The sequence below is a fragment of the Dicentrarchus labrax genome, unplaced genomic scaffold (assembly GCF_905237075.1).
Source record: "Dicentrarchus labrax unplaced genomic scaffold, dlabrax2021, whole genome shotgun sequence".
Lineage (NCBI taxonomy): Eukaryota > Metazoa > Chordata > Actinopteri > Moronidae > Dicentrarchus > Dicentrarchus labrax.
In genome coordinates, this window is record NW_026136714.1 from 7029750 (window position 1) to 7054618 (window position 24869).

The window sequence follows — 24869 nt, forward strand, 5'->3', positions numbered from 1 at the left end:
GTTTGTGTAGAGGAAGCATTGTGGCGATGAAGCAAGAAGAACGGGATCAGGGAGGAAGGAAGGACTTAGAGGAGGGCTCAGTGGGAGGAAAGAAGGAAGACAAGAAGGGAGAGATGGAGAAGTAATCCCCAGGAGCCAGAAGTTCGTGCCAGCTCCCACTGCAGTGAACAGCTGAGAGGGGAAGGAGTGATGGAAGGAGGGATGGATGGGGAGAAAAGAGAGTAAACATTACAGTACGTGGCCTTGATAAGGGGCCTTTAAGTGGGTGGCCTATGACATCAACTCCTTACAAACCTCTGGTCATCCCCATAACAATCTCTTCATCACTCTCAATCACACACCAAGCCAAGGTCTTAATAAAGACCATTGTGGCTGCAAGTTGATATGTTTTTAAACTCCTTGCTACAGAGATAGACCTCCCACATTATGTGTGCACATGTATTAGTTAAAGTGCATAGGTATGTGTTCTTGCACTGATTACAACAGTCATGCGTGGTTTGGCTGACCGCATCGAAGGCGATAAGGAGATGATCTTTCCTGGGCACAAAACAAACATGAGGAGGAAGAGAACCAGGACAGGAAGAGGTGATTGGATATAAAGGTAAGAAAGACAAGAAGAGGAGGACTGGGAGGAAGTGTTTCATAGAGATAAATAAAGACTATTTAAGACCAATTTAAAAATGTGGCAAGCCCACATGAATTGTTTAAACAAATTTGAAGTTATCAGAAGTCATAGTTACAGAGCTGTTTTAAGGCCTTGATAGGCTTCTAGTTTAAATAATGTAACAGGAGACATTTGTGGGGCCCATGAAGCCTCACTGGTTTATCTGAAAAAAAAAAAAAAATTCAATTTCAGTGTCAGCCATGGGCATAAATATACTCAAGACAGCAACACATACTGTATACACACATAAACAAGAAACTCGTGTGTAGACGCACACCTCTTGTCTCTCTAGTCCAGAGCCCCCTCCAAAAGCCACTTAGCCATAGAAACCAGAGAGCAAGAAGACGCATCAAAGCTGTTTATATAATGAAACTGAAAGAGCTGTCCCATGCCGTATCACTGACTGCACCCAGGAAAGCATTCCTTCTTCTCCAGAGAATAAAGGAGTGGAAGAAAAAGAAAAAAAAAGAAGAAAATCCCCCTGAACAATGCAGCACAACAACAGCAAAGCATACTCAGAAAGAGAGCGAGACTGCAAAAATGAGAGAGAGCATGAGGCAATAGAAAGGTTGTTTATTTTAAGTCAGCCTCGTGTACCAACAGAAAGTGGTATTAAAATAGAGCCTATTGTTGTGAATTTGTGATCTGTCAGTCCGTGTGGGGGAGAGAGAGAGAGAGAGAGAGAGAGAGAGAGAGAGAGAGAGAGAGAGAGAGAGAGAGAGACTGGTGTAATTCCCATGAGGTCTCTGTCATTCTTCTGTCAGAGGAGAGAGGTCTCTCCAGGGGAAGAGAAAGTTCTCAGACACAGACTGACAGACAGACTGTTTACACTTAGCGTAGATATCCCTCTCTCTCACCCCCTCACCACCCTCCCTGCACTACTCACATCCTAATGGCATCGTAATGACCTCCTCAGGTGTTAACTGAGAAGCCGGCAGAGGTCTAATTCAAAGTAAAGTACTGTATGCCACCATGGGTGCCGGCGGTAGCGACAGATGCCAGCGCTGCAACTACCAGCTCTCCTGCCTTTTCTCCAACACTCCCCTTCAAACCCCCACCCCCTGTCCAATTCCCTTCTCTTTCATCAACTCTAATCCAACTCACCCAGTCCCTGCAACCATTTTTGTCTGACTGTGTCTGCTTCCTCCTCCGTGCTCTCAGCAGAAGCTGCAGCAGCAGTGTTTAAGTGTTTTGGGAATGGAGACGTGATGGCAGTCAGTGAATCTGGGCAGACAGCTGTCATTTATAGTCCCTCTTTAGAGAGATCCCATTATCTTCCCAACAAAATGGTCCATGACTGGTATGGGGCTTCCTGATGCTTTAAGTACAGTATGGAGACCTGTCTCCGGGGTTCCCACTGACGCAACATGACAGCACCATGACTTTTTAAAGTTAATTATAAGACCTCTACAACTTCAAAATGTAATTCATCTCTTGTTGGTTAATGTTGATTATCTAAAGGGATACAAATCTACAACATTTCTAAACAACTAATGACTTAAATGTGTGAAATCGTACTCTAAGTGACTTGTAAAGTTTCAAATTATAAATCATGATTTTAGTAAATAAGTCACACTTTTAATTCAGATGCTCTTTAAGGCTCTTGATGTACTTTAAAACTGAAATGGATGCAGACTTCTGCAGAGTACTGTTTATGCTACACTGGGTGTCTTCTTAGATAGATGTGTTCACACGTGCAGTAGACAGACAACGTCCATGTGTGGACTCCATTTGGGCTGCATGTACACAAACACTATGGCGTTACACTGCCAGATGACGAAATTTGCGTTGCAGGAATGTGACCACAGGAAGTATGATTTTATCTTAATGGGTAGTTATGTAAGCCAACTCTTCAAAGCAATATCAGCTTATCCAAGTACACAATCATCAACCAGCTGGCTATTGATTCTCTGCAGGTCTTCCAAAACAATCTGTGTCCCCATCCCACCCATTTTATATTGTTATACTGCATATAATGTTTGTCCTGAGACAAGCATCCAAATGTATGCAGATGATATTGTAATTTATGCACATGGTAGAGGTATAATACAAGTTGCTACCATAAACTGAGTTTATGATGATATAATATAATATAATAACCTTGTCATAATTTATCGTTATCAAAGAAAATTCTTTAGCCACTTTCCTCAGTGTTTTGCTCAAGGGCCTTAAACCTTGGCCAGCTGGTCAGCGTTATGACAACACCCAGCATCTATAATGTGGAAACAGAGGGAGACAGGAAGAGAAAAAAGATAACAGAGAGACAGCAGAGAGTGTAGGAAACAGACAGAGAGAGAGAGATGAAGAAACAGAGAGAAAAGGAGAGAGGGAGAGAGACGGCTTTCTAATGCAGCCATCTGGCTAGCTTCACTTCATTATAATATTCTGACTGTGTGTGTGTGTGTGTGTGTGTGTGTGTGTGTGTGTGTGTGTGTGTGTGTATGTGTTTAAAATTTGTGAGAGCCTTCCATTCCACAGATGCAAGCAGAGCAGAGAAGAATCCTCATTTATTAACAGCTTAATAGAGCTCCATCTGGGCCAGACCCTATGCTTGTCTTCTATCAGAGAGATTCATCACTGAATCACAGGAATTAGGCTACAACTGTCACCTACACAGGCTGAGGTGACCCTGCTGCACTGAGCAACCCTGTGCAGATAACGGGCACTGTACTACAGCTGTAATACAGCCATTACGATAACGTCAGAGACACTATACCAGTAGTCTATGGGGTTTTCAGTCTTTTTGGGAAATGTTTTAGTTTTAATATGACAAAACACAATAAAGACTAAATTAGGCAAGGTCATACAGGTCATACCTGTAAGCAGCAGCAGCATTGGAACTGAAAGAAAACAATTTGTCCACGCAAACATCTTAGGCTTTTCTTTTGTTGGATCTAGAATCCATAGCTAGCCTAGCTAAGGAGACTCAAGACTAGTAGTCCCTGCAAAAAAAAAAAATATAGAGGAAAAGACACCAGGTTAGGACATTTGACGTTTCACAGCCTTTTTAGCTAATAAAATGTAAATAAAAAAAAAAAAAAAAAAAAAAAAAAAAAAAAAAAAAAAAAAAAAAAAAAAAAAAAAAAAAAAAAAAAAAAAAAAAAAAAATATATATATATATATATATATATATATAAATATATAATTGGAGAATGTAAGAAGCACTTTAGGCTTACAACAAGGAGAAGAAAAAGGTTAAAAAAAATTGTTTGTAAAAGTTTCATGCTTTACATCATTTTTGTCAAGCTAAAGAGCTGCATACGGCTCTGAAGCTGCAACTTGCCTACCCCTGCATTAGACCAATACAACCATTTACAAACTGGGGTTAATGGGAATACCAAAGAATAAAATCCTCTAAGTCAGTGCTTAAACTCTTTATAGAGTGCATTCAGAACATAAAGGGATATTTCAGCTGCAGACTTTTCATTTTTCCTACTTATCCAGACAGACAACCCTTTCTTATGCTACTGCCATACCTTCAGACTACACAAAGAGACATAAACAAGGCATCAGTAAGTGGCCAGACCCAGGGTAAAAAGGGAAAATAGCTATATCCCCCAAATAACTTAGCTTTCCCTTGAAAGAATTGAGTTCATACTTAATAATCAGGTGCTCCCTGAGGATATTCTAAGGTTCTCATGCCGGCGCTTATGGTTCTGAGGAACTTCATTCTCCTATTGTATACGTTTGAGTCAGTACACTGTATTCTTAACAGCTCAATTTGTGTTATTTATAGTAGTACGCTTTCTCCATTTAGCCAACGGTTTTATGGTGCTCATTTTTTCAAGCAACAAAACACGTGCTATACAGAGTAACCATGATTGTTTGCACACCATCACAGTCACTGTGTCAGTTCAACTTTTAGCAGATAACCCACTCTTCTACTTGTTTCTATCTGAGCTATATTTTTCATTTAAGATAAGATAAGATTAGATAACCCCCTATTGATCCACAGAGGGGATATTCAGGAGTTTCAGTTGCACAAAGACAGAAATAAGTACAGATAAATAGAGAAAATAAAAAATAATTAAAAGTATAAAATAAAAATAGAAATAAAAATAGAAACTATACAAGAGCAATAAAATTTAAAATTACAAGGTGACATAGTGAAAAAACCCCAAAACAAGCATAGTAGCGAGAGAGCTATGGCAACAGGTGCCTGAAGAGCTCCAGGAAAGTAATAAAAAAAAACTTTTGTGCACCTTATGTCATTCCATCCCAAGTTCTATTCATTTAAAATTATCAAATTATTCCTATTACTTTACTAATAGAAACAGGCCTACAAATTAAGCTGTGGTCTAACTTTATGGGTAATAGCTTTTCTTAGATGTTGAATTGCAGCCCAAGTACCTGTGCACAAATTTGGCTTCCACTTAAATGTACGAAAATATGGCCCAGGGTGTTCAAACATAATTGGCCAGTGCAGCTTCTTGAAAGTAAGATCTGCAAATCTCTCCATATGATGCCAAAAATATATGGGAAAAATTTTGAATAATTTTATTTTTTTTAGGGGGAGAAAGATTATTCACTGCTCTTGTACTCAGCCCAAATTCTGTTCCCATCCCTTTCTTTAGCTTGGAGGCCATCACACCAACATCCTCGTTTCTCCCTCTTTCTATCCGTCCCTCCATTCAGACGAGGCTGAAGTGCAAATTGGACATCTGGTGCTGTGATGTGTCTGACAATACAGCCGCCACCCCCAGCCCACTCACACACGTACACAGACACAAAAACACACACACACACACACACACACACACACACACACACACACACACACACACACACACACACACACACACACACACACACACAGAGTCCTCCACACAAAATACAGGACCACGAGGATATAAAGATACTGAAAGGAAGAAAAGAGGTAGGGTCAGATGGACAGAGGCAACGCAAGGCAAATATATCTGTATAGCGCCTTTCAACAACAAGGCAATTCAAAGTAACACACAAAGGCACTAAAGGTTATATACAGTATGTGAAATTTAAAACATTAATTTAGCAGCAAGCAACTATTTGCCACATAAATTATATAGAGGAGTCATGGTGTCCTGAGCTAAGAATTATATCCCATTCCCTTTGCCTGTGTTGCTATCGAAGGCTCTCTGGTCTGGCCGTGTGTGCATGTTAGTGCACGTGAGTCCCTCTGCTTGCAACTGAGGAGAGCAACTGAAACAGCTTTTTCTCATCGATGTCCAAAAATTGAGGATTTATTTTGATTGTTGGAACAATGGAAAGACTAACAAAGATGTTTTTGGTGAGTTTTATTTTGTTTCTGTCTATTTTAAATGAAGTTACAATGAAATGCACAGTGATATGTCTACTTTTGTCTATAGTGTCTGGTGGTGATGGATAGAGATATCATGTCTCTCTCTGTAGGGATCCTTTCCATAAGGTTGTCAGACCCTGAAATGGACATCTGCAAGATTATCTGCTTTGTTTTGCTTCTATCGGTTTTGTCAATGGAGTCTTGTCGTTGGAAATGTTATTCCTATCAAACTCAAACAGCTCCCTCCTGTTTTTCTCTTTTTTCATATACGTTATCAGCATGGTTGGTGTTACAGAATCTGCTTGGTTGGGTGGAGATGGTGGCAGATGACATGGCAGTGACCAGGGGGTGAATTTAATGCCTGCATTAATCAGCGCTTCTATTTTATCAGTGAATCCCAAAAGGGGTGAAGCAGGAGAGAGTGAAGGAAAGAGGAATAGGAGACTGATACTGACCCTAACGCTGAATCCAGAAATTACAATATTGCATTTATCTTTAGGTTTTTCAACCAGATTATCCCAGCAGGTATAGATCCCATTCACAGCATATGAATTCTTTTTTTTTTTTCCTGTGAGTCAGTGAAGAGTTCACTGACTCACTGGTAGAAGAAATTGTCAGATTGTCTGTATAATTCAGAAGTCTTTTCCAGCACCAATATCCTTCTCTTGAGTGTGGCAATCTTCTGTAACAATTTATTTAACTCTGTGCACTTGATCGACTCCAATGAGCAGAGAAGCATAGTTACATCCGGGGCACAACTGTGTCAGTGGCCCACTACGTTACTGTTTGGGTTGTGTTAATGTTGTAGGTAGCAGAAAGCAGTTAAAAGTAGATCATCGCAAGCCAGAGTTGTCATAAATTATCCTCCCAATGATTTAGTTGCAATAGGAAACCTCCTTGAATGTTTTGAAGTTGAAGACGAGAAAGAAAAAGTACAAAAAAAGGAGCAAAAATAACAGCTAAGCAGAGAGCAAGTAAGGGGAGCACCTGCACTGAATCTGCAAAGAAGGAAGCAGCAAAGGGTACTCCAGAGGTATGAATGAGGGGAGGGACAGAAAGGAATGTAAGTAAACATTAGAGGGCAATGAAGATGTGATTATATGTATACTGCCAGGGGCAAATGCACCCACGTCCTTGTGCCATGTCACACAGCTCTCAGGCTGAATTGTGGCTAGTTCAAAGACTATCTCAGGTGGCAGGTTGATAGTTGGCATTTGAATGAGTTGTGGTGGTGTTGGGCCTATAGCAGGCCTGTCTGCATAAAGGCTTATTCTACATCTACCCTCATGACATCTGACAAAGTCTCTCATCATGGCTGATGCAGAAAGGAGAGGGATGAGAGAAAAGACTTCAAGGACAAATACATCTGCATGTGTCGGCCAGACGGACACGGAAATAAGCATGCAGGTATGCCTGTGTGCCACACACTCACATATAGAGGCTGACTTAGCAGCATAACCCACTTTTACAACCAAAGGCATACAATTCAGTAGTTGTGTCTATTTATAATGGAGCATATTTCTTACCAGCAAAACAGTGCATTTGTACTTGCAAAGCTGTATGAGGTACAATATTCATTTTCTTGAATCATCTGTGCCCTAAAAACAACAGACAGATAATACTGCTTATTCAGATAGTGCTCTTTTTTTCTAAGCCAGTTAATCTCCTGCAGCACAATTCATACAGTATCTGCTCTCATTACACAAGCTCGCATCAACACTGATTGACATGGTTTCCTTTTTTCTTCTCTAAAGAAGATGCTTCTGTCAATGTTTTAATCACAGGATGAATAAAATTTGCATACATCCTGCTTGATGATTATTTGTTTCCCCGAAATGTTTGGCCCCCCTCGGATGCCTGAGTTCATTTAGTTTAAATGTCTCTGTGTTCTTTCAGGGCCTTTGCTTGCATGCTACCAAATGTTTGTTTCTACAGCCTTTTTAGATGCTGGTAGATAGTGCCTGAGCAGGCAAAAGAAATGAGGGGAAAAAAGCCTTCACAGAAGGCTGGCTCTCAAAGGAGCTACTGTATACCTGCATTAGAAATAATAAAAACACCCAGGTAATCCCACAAACGGGTCTATCACTTTGCTTTGAACTTCAAAGAATGCACACAATTAAAAGCAACATAGCAGGGGATGCAAATAAAAAACTGATTACAAAAGAACATTTGTCTCATTATCTTAATGCATATTGCATGCGTTGGTACTGTGGGAGTAAATTAGAGGTGAACTTTAGGATGGTGTATGTTTGGATATATGGTGGTGCAGTTGGACAATGAAAGAACTTCATAAGAGCATTAAGGAACTTCACAAAAATGTGTCACAAGGATTTTAAGTTTTAAGCTGTAGGTAGGTAGGTAGTTGTAGGCATAGAATCTTATAAATGACAGTCAAAAAGTATTTTCTTTCCTAGGGATCTTTCAGTATCTGCTTTTCACCATATATTCTATATATATGTTGAAGAACAATAAAGGCCATCAATTCATTGGCAGTGGTGTGCATTAGTAAAGTCTCTAATGTATGTCTACATCTCTATGTTGCACAGTCATAAAAAATTGTCAAGAAAGCTCTTTTTCACATGCTGCGTCAGGCCTGCAGACTCTGTCAAAACAATGTAGACCAGCCTCCAGTACTGTATGCATCACAGGCAGGTTGTTCTATCTACACTGAGCCTTCTTAATGTTGGCTCAAAAGGCTTGATTGAGGACTTTTTCTGGTGCGGAGGTTGGGAGGAGCAGTAGCAGGCTCAGTTTCAGACCCATGCTCAGGTTTTGTTGCAGATTTCACATTTGATTTACGCTCTTCATCATAATCAGCAGATATGTCCCTGTCCAGTTCAGATTTCACATTTGGAAATTTAACAGATTTTACCTCAGACTCAACAACTAATACGTTAACTAAATTGATAAGTAGATGAGGACAATGGATTTCACTGTAATCCATTGTGCTTATCTGCCTCAGCAGATCATGATTTTTTTAAATACTTGTAAACCTTCCACATTCTAATCTAACAGAGGCCTCTACCACAAGACACACCTCTGTTAAAACCGTTCTGTGGCATTGGCATTTGAGGTGTTAAAAAGCAAGTTACAAGGCATTATCAAGTTTGTAATTAAAGAGTGACTAAACTGAGTAAAGGGAGTGGCAATTTAACATCATGTTTTAAAAAAAAGCCTAGACCTAGAAACACTTGTAAGTCTTCCACAGCTCAAGTGTGAATTAAAACAGCCACTATAATGAATAAAGCATGTGTTACAATCTTTTTAGACCTATAAATGTGTAAATTAAAAAAGGAATTAAATCAGAGTCCTGTATTAACTTTGACAACTTGATTTGTCAAAGTTAATTTTATTGACTACAGTGGCCTGCTGTTGGACCACGTAAAATCAAAATCAAAATTTAATAAATAAAATAAAATAAAAAATTTAAATTTAAACACAAATAATAAAAAAGACTTGACAGGAAATTGATCTGTCCAGAGGAAAAAAATGTGAAAATGTGTGATAAGGGTCAAAGTGCCACGTCTGTTTGCTTTTCAAAAGAATAAGAAACCATGGAAAATATTCATAACTGTATATATTTTATTTTATTAGGATGTATTGTACTGTTATTCTAATATGTAATTATCATTTTCTATGTTTATAGCACGAAGGGACTGCAACCTTGTGTTGTATAATGAAAACACATATGCGTTACCTCTCCAAGAGCTTCATAGCGTTTCTGGTTCCAGCGGTGGAGATCCTCTCTGGCATTGAACACAAAAGGCTCTCCCGTTTTTATATGTCTGAGCTGACCATCTGTGGAAGAAAAAATGAAATGAAACAAGGAAAAAGCACATCTGGAATGATAATGGATACCTGTTATGTGTGTGAGACAGTAAAGTGGGCAGATCATAAATTCTGACCGGACATGCAAAAGTACCTACATCTGCTAAATTAAGCAAACCAAGCTTGACACCTTTGTTTTCTATTGCTTATTATCATTTTCTCTTTCTCCTTTCCTCTGTTTGTCCTTTTGCTTCCTTATCCTCCCCTCCCCTTCCCTCCCTCCCTCCGTCCCTCAACCGCCCCCATCTGGCAGGTACAAGGCCTGTGGATGCAGCAGTGTTCGTCCAGTCACGACTCCAACGGCCTTCTGGGTAGTCTGGCAGGCCAGGGCTGGACAGCTGGTATGGCAAAAATTCTGTTTCCCTCTCTCCCTCTTTTCATCCGTCTAAAAGCCTCTCCCCTTCCTCTTTAACTGTGTCAATCTCTCTCTCCCTCTCCTTCCTCGCTCACGCTGGCGACAGGCCACAGGTCTGTCCCTGTCTTTTCCACCTGAAATCTCCAAGAGCAAAGACTAAAGGAGGTGTGTGAAAGGTTCTTAGTGTGTGTGTGTGTGTGTGTGTGTGTGTGTGTGTGTGTGTGAGAGAAAGGTGGCCTGGCACGCATTAGCCACGACAACAACTGCTCCTTGCAATTCCTTTGAGGATGCTGTCTGGGCATCAGCCAATCACCCAAACCAGCACAGCTTACACACACCCAGACACACACAAATACCAGCAGCTGCAGCCAGAAGGACCAGGTGTGGTCATACAGTAAGTGTCACTAGGCCTAAGTATGTGTGTTTCTGTAAATTGCTGCAAGTGAGCCAAGCCGCCATTACAACACACGAGAACTGACTGAGAAGAAACAAATGCTTTTTGGGACAATATTTATGTGATTTATTATAATTCAGGGGAAGCATAGGAGTTTTTTAGACATCCAGGTTTTATTTGATATAAAACAGTCATAAGACAGGAAAATGCTGTTCAGAAATGATACTACTTTTTTTTTCTTAATAAACAATTACCCTTGCGTGGCTGTGGAACCTCTACATTTATACCTTAGCAATGAGCCCATCGATCCTGCGGTTGACACTACAATACAATAAAACACTAAACAGTGTTAAATTTAATTTTGACCTTTATGACTGCAGAATTTGTAAGAGCTAAACCACTGAAAAGTACACATACTTAACCCAAATAGCCAGGGGGCTCTCATACTTTCTCAATTATTGCACAATGTGAGGAAACCCATCTAAGATATAAATAAATATAATATCTTTGCAAGATAAAAGAATGCATAAGCATTTTTTTCATCTCCTTCTAAATTGCCACCGTTTTCACCCCTCTATCAATGTGATAAATCTTACATTGCTAACACACTGTGTATTCCAGCACTTGCTTTCATGGTTAGTTGTTAGACAACATGCGATCCCGAATCTAGGTTTGTCATCATGTTGCATTAAAAAGCAGACTTGTGCCTAAGAGGTAAAGCAGGAGACGAGTGAGAAGTTAGGATAAAGCAGTGTGCACAAAAAGTACCTTGAAGAAAATCAATTATGCATTCAAGGAGGGGTGAGGATCTAAACACTACTGCCTAAGAGAAGGAAGAGAGGAGCTATAATGAAATCCTACTGTAGGAAAAGGGATGTGTGCGTGTCTGTGTGCATGAGGGAAGGAGAAGAGAAGTGTGTGTATGTGTGTGTCAGTGTGAGCTAGGGGGGTGATCAGCTCCATTGCCTCCCCCAACACATCCTCTCAGAGGAATAACGTTTTCTCAACTTTTCTCCTCTTTTCTGTCATAATTAGCATTCTGTTCTCAATTTGGCCGCTTAATTAGGTGTACATAACCTTGGATTTCCAGTAATGGAAAACTGGAGGGCTAGCAAGATGAAGCCATCATCTTCAGTGATTAAGATACCTGCAAACTATTGTACACAGGCTCGTCTGTATTCACATCATTACATGGTCAAATTAACATTTTTGTTCCACCTGTCTCAGGCAAAGGTAGCCTGGGTGTAGCTATAGAAATGCCCGCAAGCCAGAGGGACTGTGAAATGCTATCCTTTAAAAACAGACCTGAGTGGAAATTGACAAGACATACGGATGGGTATGGGTGTGTATATGTGTGTGTGTGGGGGGGGGGGCTCTGAGCAGGGGCAGGGGCAGAAATAGAGAGATACAGAGAAAAAAGAAGGGGAGACAGAAGGGTGAGGGAGTAGAGATGGAGACTCTTTAAATGTGTTCCTCCCTCCATGGGAGACTGAGCTGGGACTTGAGGGTGGGGTAAAGGGGGTAGAGAGTGTTGGCACGGCGGCAAGTGGGGGGTAAGTCTCCGTGTCTCTGTTCTTAGGCACAGCGAGGTTATGCAAATGCTCCGTCAGGCGGAGGGCAAGGCTGAGTAGGTTACTGACGGGCCGTAGAGTACACAACATGTCCCCCACTCAGCCAGCCAGACAGCCAGCAGAGACACTGACAGAGAACAGAGGGGGTGAGAGAGAGAGAGAGAGAGGAGGGAGGGAGAGAGAGGGGCTACAGGGGAATACTAAGAGTCAAAACCACCACCTTTCCAACTCCACTTTACCTGGTCTGAGCCAAGCGAATTCTAAAGACACTTTTATATCATCTGGACACACACAACTCTGGGTCCAGCTCTGCTCCTCCCTGTCACTAATAATTCCACACACACACACACACACACACACACACACACACACACACACACACACACACACACACACACACACACACACACACACACACTACAGTGAACTTTTACCCCCAAAATGTCCCAGGTGACAGCAGAGACAGTTCTAGGTCATTAATTAAAAAACAGTGCTATTACACTGAACCGAACTGTAATTACACACTGACTGTTTATGTTAAAACTGCCTTAGTTTTGTATGGGATTATGGTAATTTGGTTTTTACATCATCCTCAAAGTAGATTTAACATGAATCAGGTGGAACCACCCAACTCTGTAGATCAACGGGATCGGAACCCATCTAGTGGACACAAAATTAATCTGAGGGGTCAAAAACTGATCAAATGAGACATAAAAAGAAGGAAAAAACATGTTCTGCTATTCGTATATGTTGAATAGTTCTGCCTGTTCAGGTCAGTCAAAACGATTGGGAACTATTGAGAACGGACCCGTTTCTTGTGTTTCCTTCAGTTTATATCTAGATCTCATACAGTTTTGACAATCCAGTGCCAAGATTTAACTTTCTATTCACCTTAGCTGAAGTATTCTGCTAGCTTTTTTATTGTTAAAGCAGAAGGCTTGGTGTGCTTTGTGCTTTGAAGACTAAAATATGTACTTACATTCATTGAAACCATATTCAAACTCCTCCAGCGTTTTTGGGAATGTGAAAGGAGGTTCATCTTTCTTCATCAGTTCATCTAAGTCTATTCTTGACAGCAAATCTGAGGAGAGACAGAAAAGATAAGAGCAAAAATTAGTGACAAAAATGCCAAAGTCAAGATTTCATGTCATAAACTCAACCACAGCATCATAACTTAATATCCAGCATCATCATCTACATCTATATCATCTACATTATAATTTTACAAAGTCTGTGTTATGAAGCAAAACCAACTGCTATACAAAGGTCCTCCCCACTCACCTAAACTAAAGCCACTCATCTTCAAGTGGCACAGTCAGTGGAAAAGAGGATATTCCCATCAAGTAATAACCAAAATATCTATCAACATTTTTCTGCAAATTCTATTACTGAATAATTCTTTACAAGAATGATACAAAATGGTCTGTTAAAATGGTTGGTGAATATACTTGACTCAAGGTTAAGAGAAATATTTGCTCTCCTATGTCGTTTACTCCAGCTAAAAGTCTAAATATGAACTGATAGATAAAGTGTTCAGTTCATGGGACAAAAAGAATTAAGATATCTCTCATTTAGAGTCAGATCAGCCACATAACTTTTAAAAGGCATACAATCACAAATCAGAGGGAGATGGATGGCACATTCCTTTATAACAACGTGAGCCAAATTCAGTGTTTCTGCCACATTTATTTAGCTGTGACTTCTGCACAATATGTTGTATTTCACATTTTCACAATGCCACCTATCATTTTCACTCTAGTCTGGTGTAACCTCACAGGAACTGCACGTTCTTTCCTGTACTTTTTTCGAGACTGTGGGAACACTTTTCCGTCAGGGACAAGTAGGCTGGACATCATCAGTGATAGAAAACCACAGTCCGTATGAATTTGCGTGTGTCGTACCGGACAGTTCAGGGATGTTGGCATGTCAAGGAAAGTCTGTTTAAATGGAGCAACGCATTTGTCTTTTTGTTTGAGGTGATGCAAGTGACAGCTTTGAAATGATGAGACAGCAAATGAAAGAGAAAAATACATTTAAATACATTTAAAAAATAGACATAACCAGCAAGATGTTGAAATTGTAAGTTAGGTCCATCATAGCTGTGTCTGTGTGCCCATGTAGGTTGCAATCAGTATTTTATTTCATATTTTCATATCCATTGAGCAGATTTTCTTCTCTTTTGCTTTCATTTTCAGGATAAGTACCATGTCATATTTACCTTTGAGTGCAGTAGTCTTCTCTCTGTCCTCCTGGCCAGCTATCTGGGCCATAGTGATCCACAATATGTACAATGCTGGTGTGGCAGCACGAAGATGAGAAAGCATGGGTCCTCCTCTCCCAAAGATCACTGAGATGCATCCTGTGACATGTGGGAATTGAAAAGGAGAAAACTAAGAACTGGAAATCATCATAGCTGGAACACATGTACTGTGTTGTATCATAAAATAGCATTCCTGTATCTGTCAGACAATTAATCCCTTCTTCATTTACCAAAGATCATAAAGGTAATTGTCTCAAAGCTTGTTGCACCTGCAAGATGGCAGTAAGCCAAAACATTACAACCTACCGTTGTATCCTACTCTCAAGCACAGGCTACAAACTTATAGCTTAACGCTTCTGAATAAAATGGAGGAGTTGTAATTTACGCTGCAATAACACACTGCATAAACAGCTAACTACAACTATTTGCCAACATTATTGCTATGAAACATGTAACTGTGAGTACGGCAGCCGCCTTGGGTTCGCTCAACTTTGCACACACGTGCTGCAAGTGAATTAATTATGCAAACATAGCAAAGTTATTCCGGCTTTGAAAGCACGCTGCAGGCGGTAAAAAAAACCCAAAAAAAACAGTCATTTTCACACGCTTAGCTGACTCAGACTGCTCTGTCATCTTCTCACCGACAGTCAACATCTGTTTAATGTTTCGTACTCTTTAAAAACAACTCCCGGAATGTGTGCAGTCGCTCTACGTGGAGTCACTGAAAGCAGGTAACTGTACAGTGCTTTTATTTCACATTCGTTTCAACCAAACCAGACACAGAGTTTCGGAGAGGAGCAGATGTTTACAGTAGATGCAGGCATGCTTTTTGTTCGACTCACGCACCATCAGTGTATGCGACTGTCCAGTTGCTGCTGCTTCCTTGAAATTTCTAAAACAGGAAGGACTCTGAGCAGCGCTGAGCGTGGAGAGCGTGAAGCTTCCGGGTTACCGGGGCAACGGACTGGAAGGGATATTTAAAGGAACAGTAGCACAGCAGCTGCTCCAGGTTATACAGATGTTTTCGCTTGTGTGTCATATGTACCACTCTGCTTTGTCTACCATGGCATGTATCCAAGGTACATTTGTACTTAAATACTATTTCGAGGTACTTTACTCGAGTTTTTCCATTTTCTGCTACTGTATATTTCTGCTCCACTGTTCTGAGCGCTTCTATGTCACAGCTGGTGTGTAGTTATTAGATCATTTAGATGCTATGCGAATAATGATTTTACACGTAAAGCATTATGATCTTATTGAATATGATGCATTGTTTTATATTAAACTAAGCAACACTATATAAAATTACATTTAACGGCCCCATGACAATATTTAAATGTTTCTGACGCTAATGCACTAGTAATACTATTCCAGTGATATATATAATATAGGATACATTTATATAATAATAAGTGCTCTTTTTACTTTTGATACTTTTACTACAGTTTACTATTATTATTATTATTTTAGATATTTGTTGGCACATAATACAGTTAATGTACACTCACATATATACAAACACACTTTTACCTACATATACTCAGATATACATGAAACAGATTTAAACAAGAGCTTGTGCAGGAGAGGTAGGAAGCGAAAAGCTTTGCAAAGACCTCTCTTAAAAACTCAGAAACAGAATTACACTTAATAATAGAATAGGAGATAGAAAGAGTACTACAAAATAAAGAAAAACAGAAAAAAATAAGAGAAATAGAAAAGAAAAATGTAGTATCTGAAATGCATCTGAATAGTTTACCACATTACCTGAACATAAAGGAAGACGTTCCAGTAATGTGAAATACTGATAATAATATTTTTACTTGAATACCTGCTTCATTTTAAGATTGTATAAAGTAAGAATAAATACATAAATATATAATAAAGTTTAATACACTGTTAGAAATGGGGCACCGGATTGTGCATGTGTGAGTTACTAACATTTTTGCATACATGTCTTTTTTCATTGAACTTAAGCTTATCACTTAGTCTAAAATGTGTTCATAACACATCATTCAATTTTATGTTAATTTCATAACACATTATTTGAAAAAATCTAAATCTAAATTAATGGCCTAAATTTGACAGCATTTGACACCAAACTGGTGTGGCCAGGCATTTTTTAGTGGTGGCAGCTGGCACCCCATGCCACCTCTTTAGATCCGCCCCTGTCTTTTTGATTCTCCACTAAGTGGTCAGCACTGTCTTCACAGTTTGTCAGAGTGACAAGGATAAGAGCATGTTACTTTAAAAGGCAAAGAGAAAACATAATTTGATTGGTGTCATGGTTGAAACTACAGTAGACCTGCCAGACTTACTCATACGGTGCCACGGGTAACTTACCAAAAACCACCTGCCACACCCTGTTCACCATCATGAACCTGTGACTGTGCTTTATGATATGTGCTTTTTGATTCACAGAAACTGCCTCCTGGTTAAACTAAAGCTGGATGCCCTACTTCTGGACGGCCTCTAGAAGTGGAAGCTGTTTCTCAGGGGAGCTGAGCTACCCTGTTTCCTCAAGCAGTAAAAGCTGCAAAGGGAGACCCAAATAAGAACATGACATATTGTGTCATTGATATCTGAATTTGGTAAGGAGATACATCTTGCTCAATCAATTTCCTAAGACTTGACTTGACAAATTTACAAACGTCTCGCAAAACCAGTGACTGGTCAGTTCACTTGGACTTCAAATACTTTATACCCTCTCACACCAATGCCAGGGTTGGCCCACAGCAGAGCAGACATTCAGGCCAATATTCAAACGGTAGACCCACTTGAAGCTTAGTATGACTTGATGTGCTTTTGAAGTGATTATTGTAACTTTATGGCAGGACTTTTCATGTTACTATGAAATTCAAAATTGGAGTGATTCCTCATTGCATAAAAACACATTTTATAGGATGTACTGTATAAACAATATTGTTGTGTGTTGTGTTGTGGAGTTTTGGTGTACACCAGAGTATGGCTGCCCATTTGTTACTTTAAGTTTAGAAAAGTAGTATCATCTTTGATTTGTTCATTTGATATAGTTAATTAATTAATAATTGCCTTGTTGCTGTATTTTTAATTTAGTGACAAATGCATTAAGACTTGTTTGTAACTTGAAAGCCAAATAATAAGGAATTGGGGCTTGAGGTGAAAATTAAATGAAACCAGGGAGCTCTAGCAGAACGAAGGTCTTCCTATAATGTTTCCATGTTGGCTCACTACATGCTGACACAAAGATTGTTGTACTCAATGGATGAACATACAAATAAAACCAACATGTTTCTGCTGTGAGAGTTTGCTGTGGATAATGCACTGATATACTGAGGGTAATCAATTGAAATGTAAATCCGAGGAGTCAAGATGCTGTGACTGTTTATCCTGCATAAATATGTCATGATGAGCTCCGGGATTCTAAAATGTTTATGTAGGTTTGATAATCCCTGAATGAATACTGTTTAATAGAAAATTCAGTTTATTCTTTGTTATGAATCATTCTTTGTAATGATTTGTTGTGAATTATACTGCCAGCTGTGTTCTGAGTCTATCACCCAATGGAAATACAAATGGATAACCCTACAGTTACTTACTTTAGGCAAGAGGGCGAGGGAGAATGAAAGAGAGCAAATAATTTTTTTTCACAGAAAACAGTTATCTTAGAAGAATAATTTGGCACCTCTACCAGGTGAGCTATCAGGGCACCCCAAGCCAAGGACTGTTTTTCTGCAACACTAAAATAAAATAGTTCTATTGTTACTTTAAACACAGTTCATTTAGAAAGACTAATTTGTTGCCTTTTTGCCTTTATTCAGAGTAAAAAGGTACAATTCAGTTGCTGAACATTTTATTGTCTTTTGTGTTCCCTAAGTGGTTTGGTGATCGCAATCTTGCTACATTTGCATTGAAAATCTAGTTAAGGAAAGGAACATCTCTCTCTGGAGCAGGAACTGTTTTTCTCCTCTCTCAAAGGGATCACACAGGGTGTGCAGTAGCCTTTGTGAGCTGAATTTATATTCTTGTTGATAAAAAGAGCACCATTTGAGTTGTTTAATGTTTATTTGAACATCAAATATAAAAGAGAAGAACATCTAATGTATGTATTCAAAAACGTAATGCTAACTTTATGTCATAAATCATCATAAATTATTGACTGCACAGAGATCAAATAAATTGATCATATGACAGAAGAAGCATATTTAGTAGTGAAGTAAGAATATCATTTTATTTTCATGTTTAATTCTAAAACATTCTATCTCATAAATAACAAAATATGGACAATCTTGGAAAAATATACTGAGCAATCGTATTACACATAAAATAAATGTTTTCTCAGTTTGCACAAAATGCTCACTGATATTACATAGTGGGGCAGATTTTTGGGACACACTGTAATCAAAACATACATCATCTTGCTTCCCAACCGTAATATTTGATGTTTGCTTTCAGGAACCAGGAGAAACTATGCTGACACCAATGTCTTTACATTCACTGTCTCAAAAAAAAAAACTTCAACTACCAACAGTGATCACACAGTCCCATCTTGTCCCAGGCAAACAAATCCAGGCTCTCTATTTCCCAGAACTGATTTCTGGAGATGTGCTCCAAAAAGATGAAATGCGTCTGATGCAGCATAGAAAAGCACAGAGAGTTTGTCTGAGGCATGTGCATAAAGACGCATCGTCTCCCTCACTCTTTTTGTTGTTCCACAGTTTCTTGTCCGCTCTCTCACTCATGTTCTCATGCACAAACATATGCAAACTTGGTGCATTCAGTGCATGCACAAACCCAATTACACCCCCAAATGTGCACACACCCACACATACACACACTCTACTACCTTGAGAGGTGCAAGTATTACAAGCAAACATTTACAACGTGATAAAAATTCCAACAGCGTGGCCTGTTATTGGGCAGCACTCTTATCGGATGGTTGTGTTTCCCCCTGGGTCTGCTTTGCCACTGTCTCATCAGCTTCAGGAGGGTCCTGCAGTCCCGGTCTGCAGCAGCAAACAAAATGTGCTTTCTGAAGTTCCTCTATCATAGATTTCTCTCCATCTTCGAGCTCTGCCTCCTCCTGCATCTCCCACCTGGAAAGCACAGAAGCACAGAAACACAGAACATCTGTTTTAACACCAACAAACATTTGTCACTCAGGGTTAAATGAAAACACAGCAGAATGTACTAAATGTATCATCTACAAGTTCTGTTGGTGTATGAAGATTGTGTCAACATACAAAATGAGCACACCAACAACATTCTGTGTGCCCCTCTATTTGTGTCTCACAGAATAAGAAAGGACCCCACAGCCTGCAGTAACCCGCTGTCCAAAATACATTCTCTCACACACACTGCACACTGAAACTCTTCAAGGCTCTACACGCCACACTTTCACTTTTTAAGTTCTCACATGGGAGTTTTCTCTTTCTTTTTTCATGCTGTGCAGGTCAATTTCACAGCATGCTGTGCTGCTGTGATATACTATCAGACTTACAGTTTTTCACTCATGCATACACACACTTACAGACTTGCAAGCACCCACCACACATAATGTAAGACTCAAAGGATGTTATACAGAACATTAAAACACAAAAAAAGTAAAACAAAGGAGAATCTATGCTTCTGGCTCGCTGTATATTTCTACGCGTCTTCCCTTGTCTGTCAATCTGATGTTTACTGTGGCTAAGTCATGGTATGACAACTGTTGAACACATACGAACCCCTTTGGGTGACTGGTTTCTAGCATGAAGGAAATTGCTCCTCTATATCTTGTTGCTTCTCCATCTTGTTTAACTGCTTCCACAATATGTCTCTCAATGACATTTCCTAATTCTTCAAGCTAAGAGAGTGGATGGAGGACTTCAATATGAAGACATCAAGGGTAGTCACGTTGTAATTCACTCCTTGTATTTCAATGGAATCTCTTGACAAGTGACTGTGGTCAATCAAATCCATATGGAGAGCTGGCGGAAGGCTGTCTTTGAGCTGCCGCATCACACTCCCTCCGAAGTAGAATTATATCTGTCTGACTGCAAATGATTGCATTTTCATTGCAATCCCTGAGTCTCCTTTTATCCTGCCCCCCCCGCCCCCCTTCGATTCCTCGCTATATCTTCAAACATGTACCATATAGTTGTGCTCTGTGCATGCGTGTGAGGCGTACATGTGTGTAAGGAGGAAAAAACCAAGTATATCACATATGTGTTGCATACTAAGAAGCGGAACTCTCAGTGCAGAGCACTTTGATGAAGTTTCAGTCTGTGTCATAGTGTGTATCTGGACAAATCAGACATCCTCTTTCTCTGTTTCCCAACTACCATCAGTGTGGTAATTACCATCTGAAAGGGGAGGATCTGTTTATGTAAATATGCAGCTTTGACGGAAAGGTTTCCTCTCATGTGACTGCATTCTTCCTCCACACACAACTTTATTTACAAATTTTTCTCTTTATCTGGGTAATTTTTGTGTCAGTCTGGATCTCTCTTTTTACATCTATAACAGAGTGAGTGGACTGTCTCTCAAAAAAGACAGAACAAAGGCAGAAATAGTTAAGTCTGCCTTTGATGACTGCTGTAGACCCTGTTGGAAGAATGCAGATGACTGCCAGGGGCAGACAAATTGCCCCTATATTATTTTTTTTTCAGTGACATAAAATCAAAATCAGTTCCGCTAAATAACCATTATGGGATACAAACACTCACACAAACAAAACAATACAAATGTCACACAGCGTGCAAAACAAGAGCAGGAAGGGAGTGAGGGAGAACAGAAAGCTGGAGGAATGGTGGCCAATAAAGGAGGGAGCGAGAGAGGAAGGAAGACAGGAAGGTACGCTAAAGGTTTTTCAATGTTTAATTTTCAAATAGGATTAAGCAGAATGACATTTAGCTGAAGGTTACAGGCTCAGCATTGTCTTAGCTGATATTGATATGCAGGAGGCGCCCTGCTTGTCACCGGGACAAACACCGTTGATGAATGAGAAGCCTTTCCCCAGGAAGGTGTTAAGTGCAAATTTGAAATGAGAGAGAGGCAGAGGTAGAGAGAGAGAGAGAAAAAGAGAAGGCGCACACACAGACAGAGATTGAATTACAACGATAGTTGCCATGTATACTGTCACTAGATAATGTTACCAAAAGTGTAAATTGTTCCGTAAAGTATAGGTTGCATATTCGTTGAGATTGGCTGATCTCGTGCTGAAAATGAGCAGAAAAATACACAAGGTGCTTTGCTGTGTATATCTAATTTCAACAACTACAAATCAACAATGCCTCTTAGAAATGCATAAGTAGGCTAAAGTTGACAATAACTTCACTGTATCCTCATTTCGGCAAGTTTTCCCCCGGAATTTACATCTTAATAAGGGGAGTCTTACCCTTTAATTCTTATGGGCTCTGCTCATTTCTCATGCATTAATACTGGAGCTGCTGACTTGGCTCTTCCTCTGAATACAGAATAGGACACACATATTAAGACTCATATATTTACAGGATTGATGCCACGGGAGATTGTCTCAGAGTGAGATGAAAAGGCTGGCTCAGATGTATTTCAATGGGAACATCAATGTAAGCTGTCCTAATCATGGGACGATGCAGGCACAAGACAGAGAGCATCTATCCTGATTTTCAGCTGATAATGAGTAGTGATGTTTGACAAATTAAGAGCATAAGCCCCGCTCAGAGATCATCCGGCAATCAACTTACTTACTAAATCTTACTCAAAAAACACAGCAGATGAAACTTTGATCATCGACTTTAGCAGCTCCCAGTGACAAAGAATAAAACAAACTCTGATAGACAAAAAGTATTGACATGGAGTGTGGAAAAGAAAGAAAGAACGAAAAAAAGAACAGCAGCGAAATTCAGAGGTACAAGTATAGACCATGTGAAAGAAAGTGAGTGAGCAGGAAGACAAAGTGCTTGAAAGATCATGAGAGACAGTGGCCAGTGGTTTCCTCTGCAGCTGTCAGTGGGCTGAGTGGTTTCTCTCAGAGTGTTGGGTGTTTGTGCTGCGCTGGGTGCCCTGCCTGCTCTGCCACTGGGACCGCTGTTTGTTTAAAAGGCTCGCCTGTCAAACAGAGAGCGCCACGACAGCCAGACACTCAGCTAAATGACTCTGACAGCGGCCCTAATCAGAGGCTTTGCACATTGCCGCAGGGCCTGGAGGATCCATCATAACCCAAGCCTAAATATTTAAAGTGCTAAACTTTCCAAAGGTCAGGCCTTTCCATGCATGCCAGGGCGACATGTGTCAGAGAAGTAGGAAGAGAGGGACTGAACAAGAGAGAGAGATGGAGAGAGAGAGACTATGGTTAAATGTCCTCTATCATTTCCACCCTTGTGAGAACAACTTTCAGTTTTAGACCTTCAGAGTCAGGTTACATTTAGTGAACAGACATCATTTTGACTGGTCGTCTTCAGCCATCTCATTTGGGGTTAGAACTAGAGTTAGAGTGAAAGATGAAATAGAAAAGAGTTTTGTAAAAAATAAATAAATAAACACATCTCTGCAATTCATATCACAAACCGCTCACTGAGACACTCTGTCTCTGAAAAAAAAGATATGCATGGTTGTATCCAAACTTAAAGTTAGAAAGACTAGCTTCTAGACATCACGGAGTGAGCAGACAGAGAAAAGCTGGACTCACCACCAGAATGGATGAACCATTTTAACCTGAACACAGTAGGTTTTCAAGCAGCTACTTCTTGCTGAAGTCAGAGGTCAGAGTTTAAGGTCAGGTGTTTAGAGGTGGTGAGTAAAGGTGAGGTCAGATTAATCTAGCTGGTGCAAGGATGTTCATAATGTAAAAGGATGTGTACAGTATGTCTGTGTGTGTTTTCTTCAGACCTTGTGTAGCCATGTTACGTCCATTCTATCTAATTTGACGCTATTACACTTGGCCTTTGGTGTTGCAGTTCCACAGATAGAAATGTCGTCCATGTAGGTGTCTGAGAAGCGGAGTGCATAGGAATACATCATCATAGGAGAAGACACAGAGTACTTCTAAGAAGTGACAGAAAGCATTTGGGTTTTTTGTTTATGACCTGTCATTAGTTTTAAGTGAAGTAGATTAGTTGTCCAGCAAGCAAAGTCACAATTTGTGACACAAAATTGTCCAATTTTGCATCTCAATCTACAGTGTAGATTGTGTAGAATAAAGCAGGAGAAAAATGGTGAGTAGAGGGAGACAGACAGCGTTTATATGACAAACTAAAAGAAAAATGAGAAGCGATATAAAAAAAGGAAACAATGAAAAGTTATTAGTTGGGAATGGATATTGTACATTAGAATCTAGTTCAGTTGGGGTAACTGACAAGTTCACAATACAGGGCTGGGGGGTCATCTCTTCGACTCAATTTCCATTGAGAAGCAAACATCCAATTCAATTTAGATATGTGCCTGTGCTAGGCTATGAGCCAGAGGGAGATTGTAACTGACAGCCATTGGACAGCCGGCTGGATTTGAATATTGACGAGACAGAGACTTGACAGAAGGGATTATGCTCTACCTTCTGACTTACTAGCCGCTACACTGATCCATTCTATTGTCAGATCAACTCAGTGTCAGGTCTACAGTATGTCCGTGCGGCGCAGTGATGCCACTCAGTATTAGACCCTACCTGAGATCCATCTCAATCCAAACTGATGTCCACTCAAAAGCTACAAGAACAACAGGGACAAAAAATATGCAATATCAAAGCAAATCTGTTTCAAAGTAAACCTGAACGGGTAGCTTTACTGTACAGCTGCTGTGTTCAATATAGACTGACGCAAATACACACACACACACACACACACACACACACACACACACACACACACACACACACACACACACACACACACACACACACACACACACACACAATGTTGTTTCACAATACTTGAGAGGATAACTGTTTTCCAACTGCAAACCTTATACCTCTCTAATTTACCTGAAAACTAGCCCTTCACAGACTACATGGAGTACCTTCTAATCACATGATGACATTTTGACTTCATGCATCAAAAAACATTCTACATTATTCGATATTATGCTCACTTCTGAGTCTTGATGTATCACGTTTGAATAAAGCACGACTTCTGTTTGTGTGTGCGAATGTGTGGGTCAAATCCACAGTCTTATCCATGTCCAACCAGCCTCATCTCCCACCCAGCACGCACCCTCCCATCTCGAGGGCCGTCGAGAGCAGGCGAGTCATAGAACGCCTGATCAAAGGGCCTCGGACAGATCTGTGAAGGCCCTTTGAAAGGACATCCACAGTTACACAAGTTGACACGCTTGTACGTGCTTTGGCACAGACACACACACACAGGCTCAGAGGCATGCACAGCACACACACACACACACACACACACACACACACACACACACACACACACACACACACACACACACACAGACAGACGAGTGCATGCACAGAGGGACACACAAACACAAAACTTCAAACACACTGGTTTAAACTCCAAATCCAAGCAATGATAAGTCCAGCACATCAGACGGCACAAAGGGCCTTTTCCACAAATACACCACACACACA

At 40.1% G+C, this 24869-nt stretch overlaps 2 protein-coding genes and 1 long non-coding RNA gene across 3 annotated transcripts in view; 1 reads left to right on the forward strand and 2 right to left on the reverse strand.

Annotated features, from left to right (window-relative positions):
- Positions 1 to 15287, reverse strand: part of fam172a (family with sequence similarity 172 member A) — a 150655-nt gene extending 135368 nt beyond the window's left edge. The window contains exons 1-4 of the mRNA XM_051423773.1: positions 15197 to 15287; positions 14309 to 14449; positions 13070 to 13171; positions 9640 to 9740 (exon numbers count right to left, since the gene is read on the reverse strand). Coding sequence (XP_051279733.1) covers positions 9640 to 9740; positions 13070 to 13171; positions 14309 to 14414 — 309 coding nt within the window. The 5' untranslated portion in view covers positions 14415 to 14449; positions 15197 to 15287. The remainder of the gene's footprint in view (positions 1 to 9639; positions 9741 to 13069; positions 13172 to 14308; positions 14450 to 15196) is intronic.
- Positions 392 to 17583, forward strand: LOC127376683 (uncharacterized). Its single transcript, XR_007887558.1, has 3 exons — positions 392 to 601; positions 10024 to 10111; positions 16769 to 17583. It is a non-coding gene; the product is annotated as an uncharacterized LOC127376683 (long non-coding RNA).
- A 955-nt stretch (positions 17584 to 18538) lies between these two features.
- The window catches only part of kiaa0825 (KIAA0825 ortholog), a 124066-nt gene continuing 117735 nt past the window's right edge, over positions 18539 to 24869 (reverse strand). Inside the window, exon 23 of the mRNA XM_051423727.1 lies at positions 18539 to 19422. Coding sequence (XP_051279687.1) covers positions 19239 to 19422 — 184 coding nt within the window. The 3' untranslated portion in view covers positions 18539 to 19238. The remainder of the gene's footprint in view (positions 19423 to 24869) is intronic.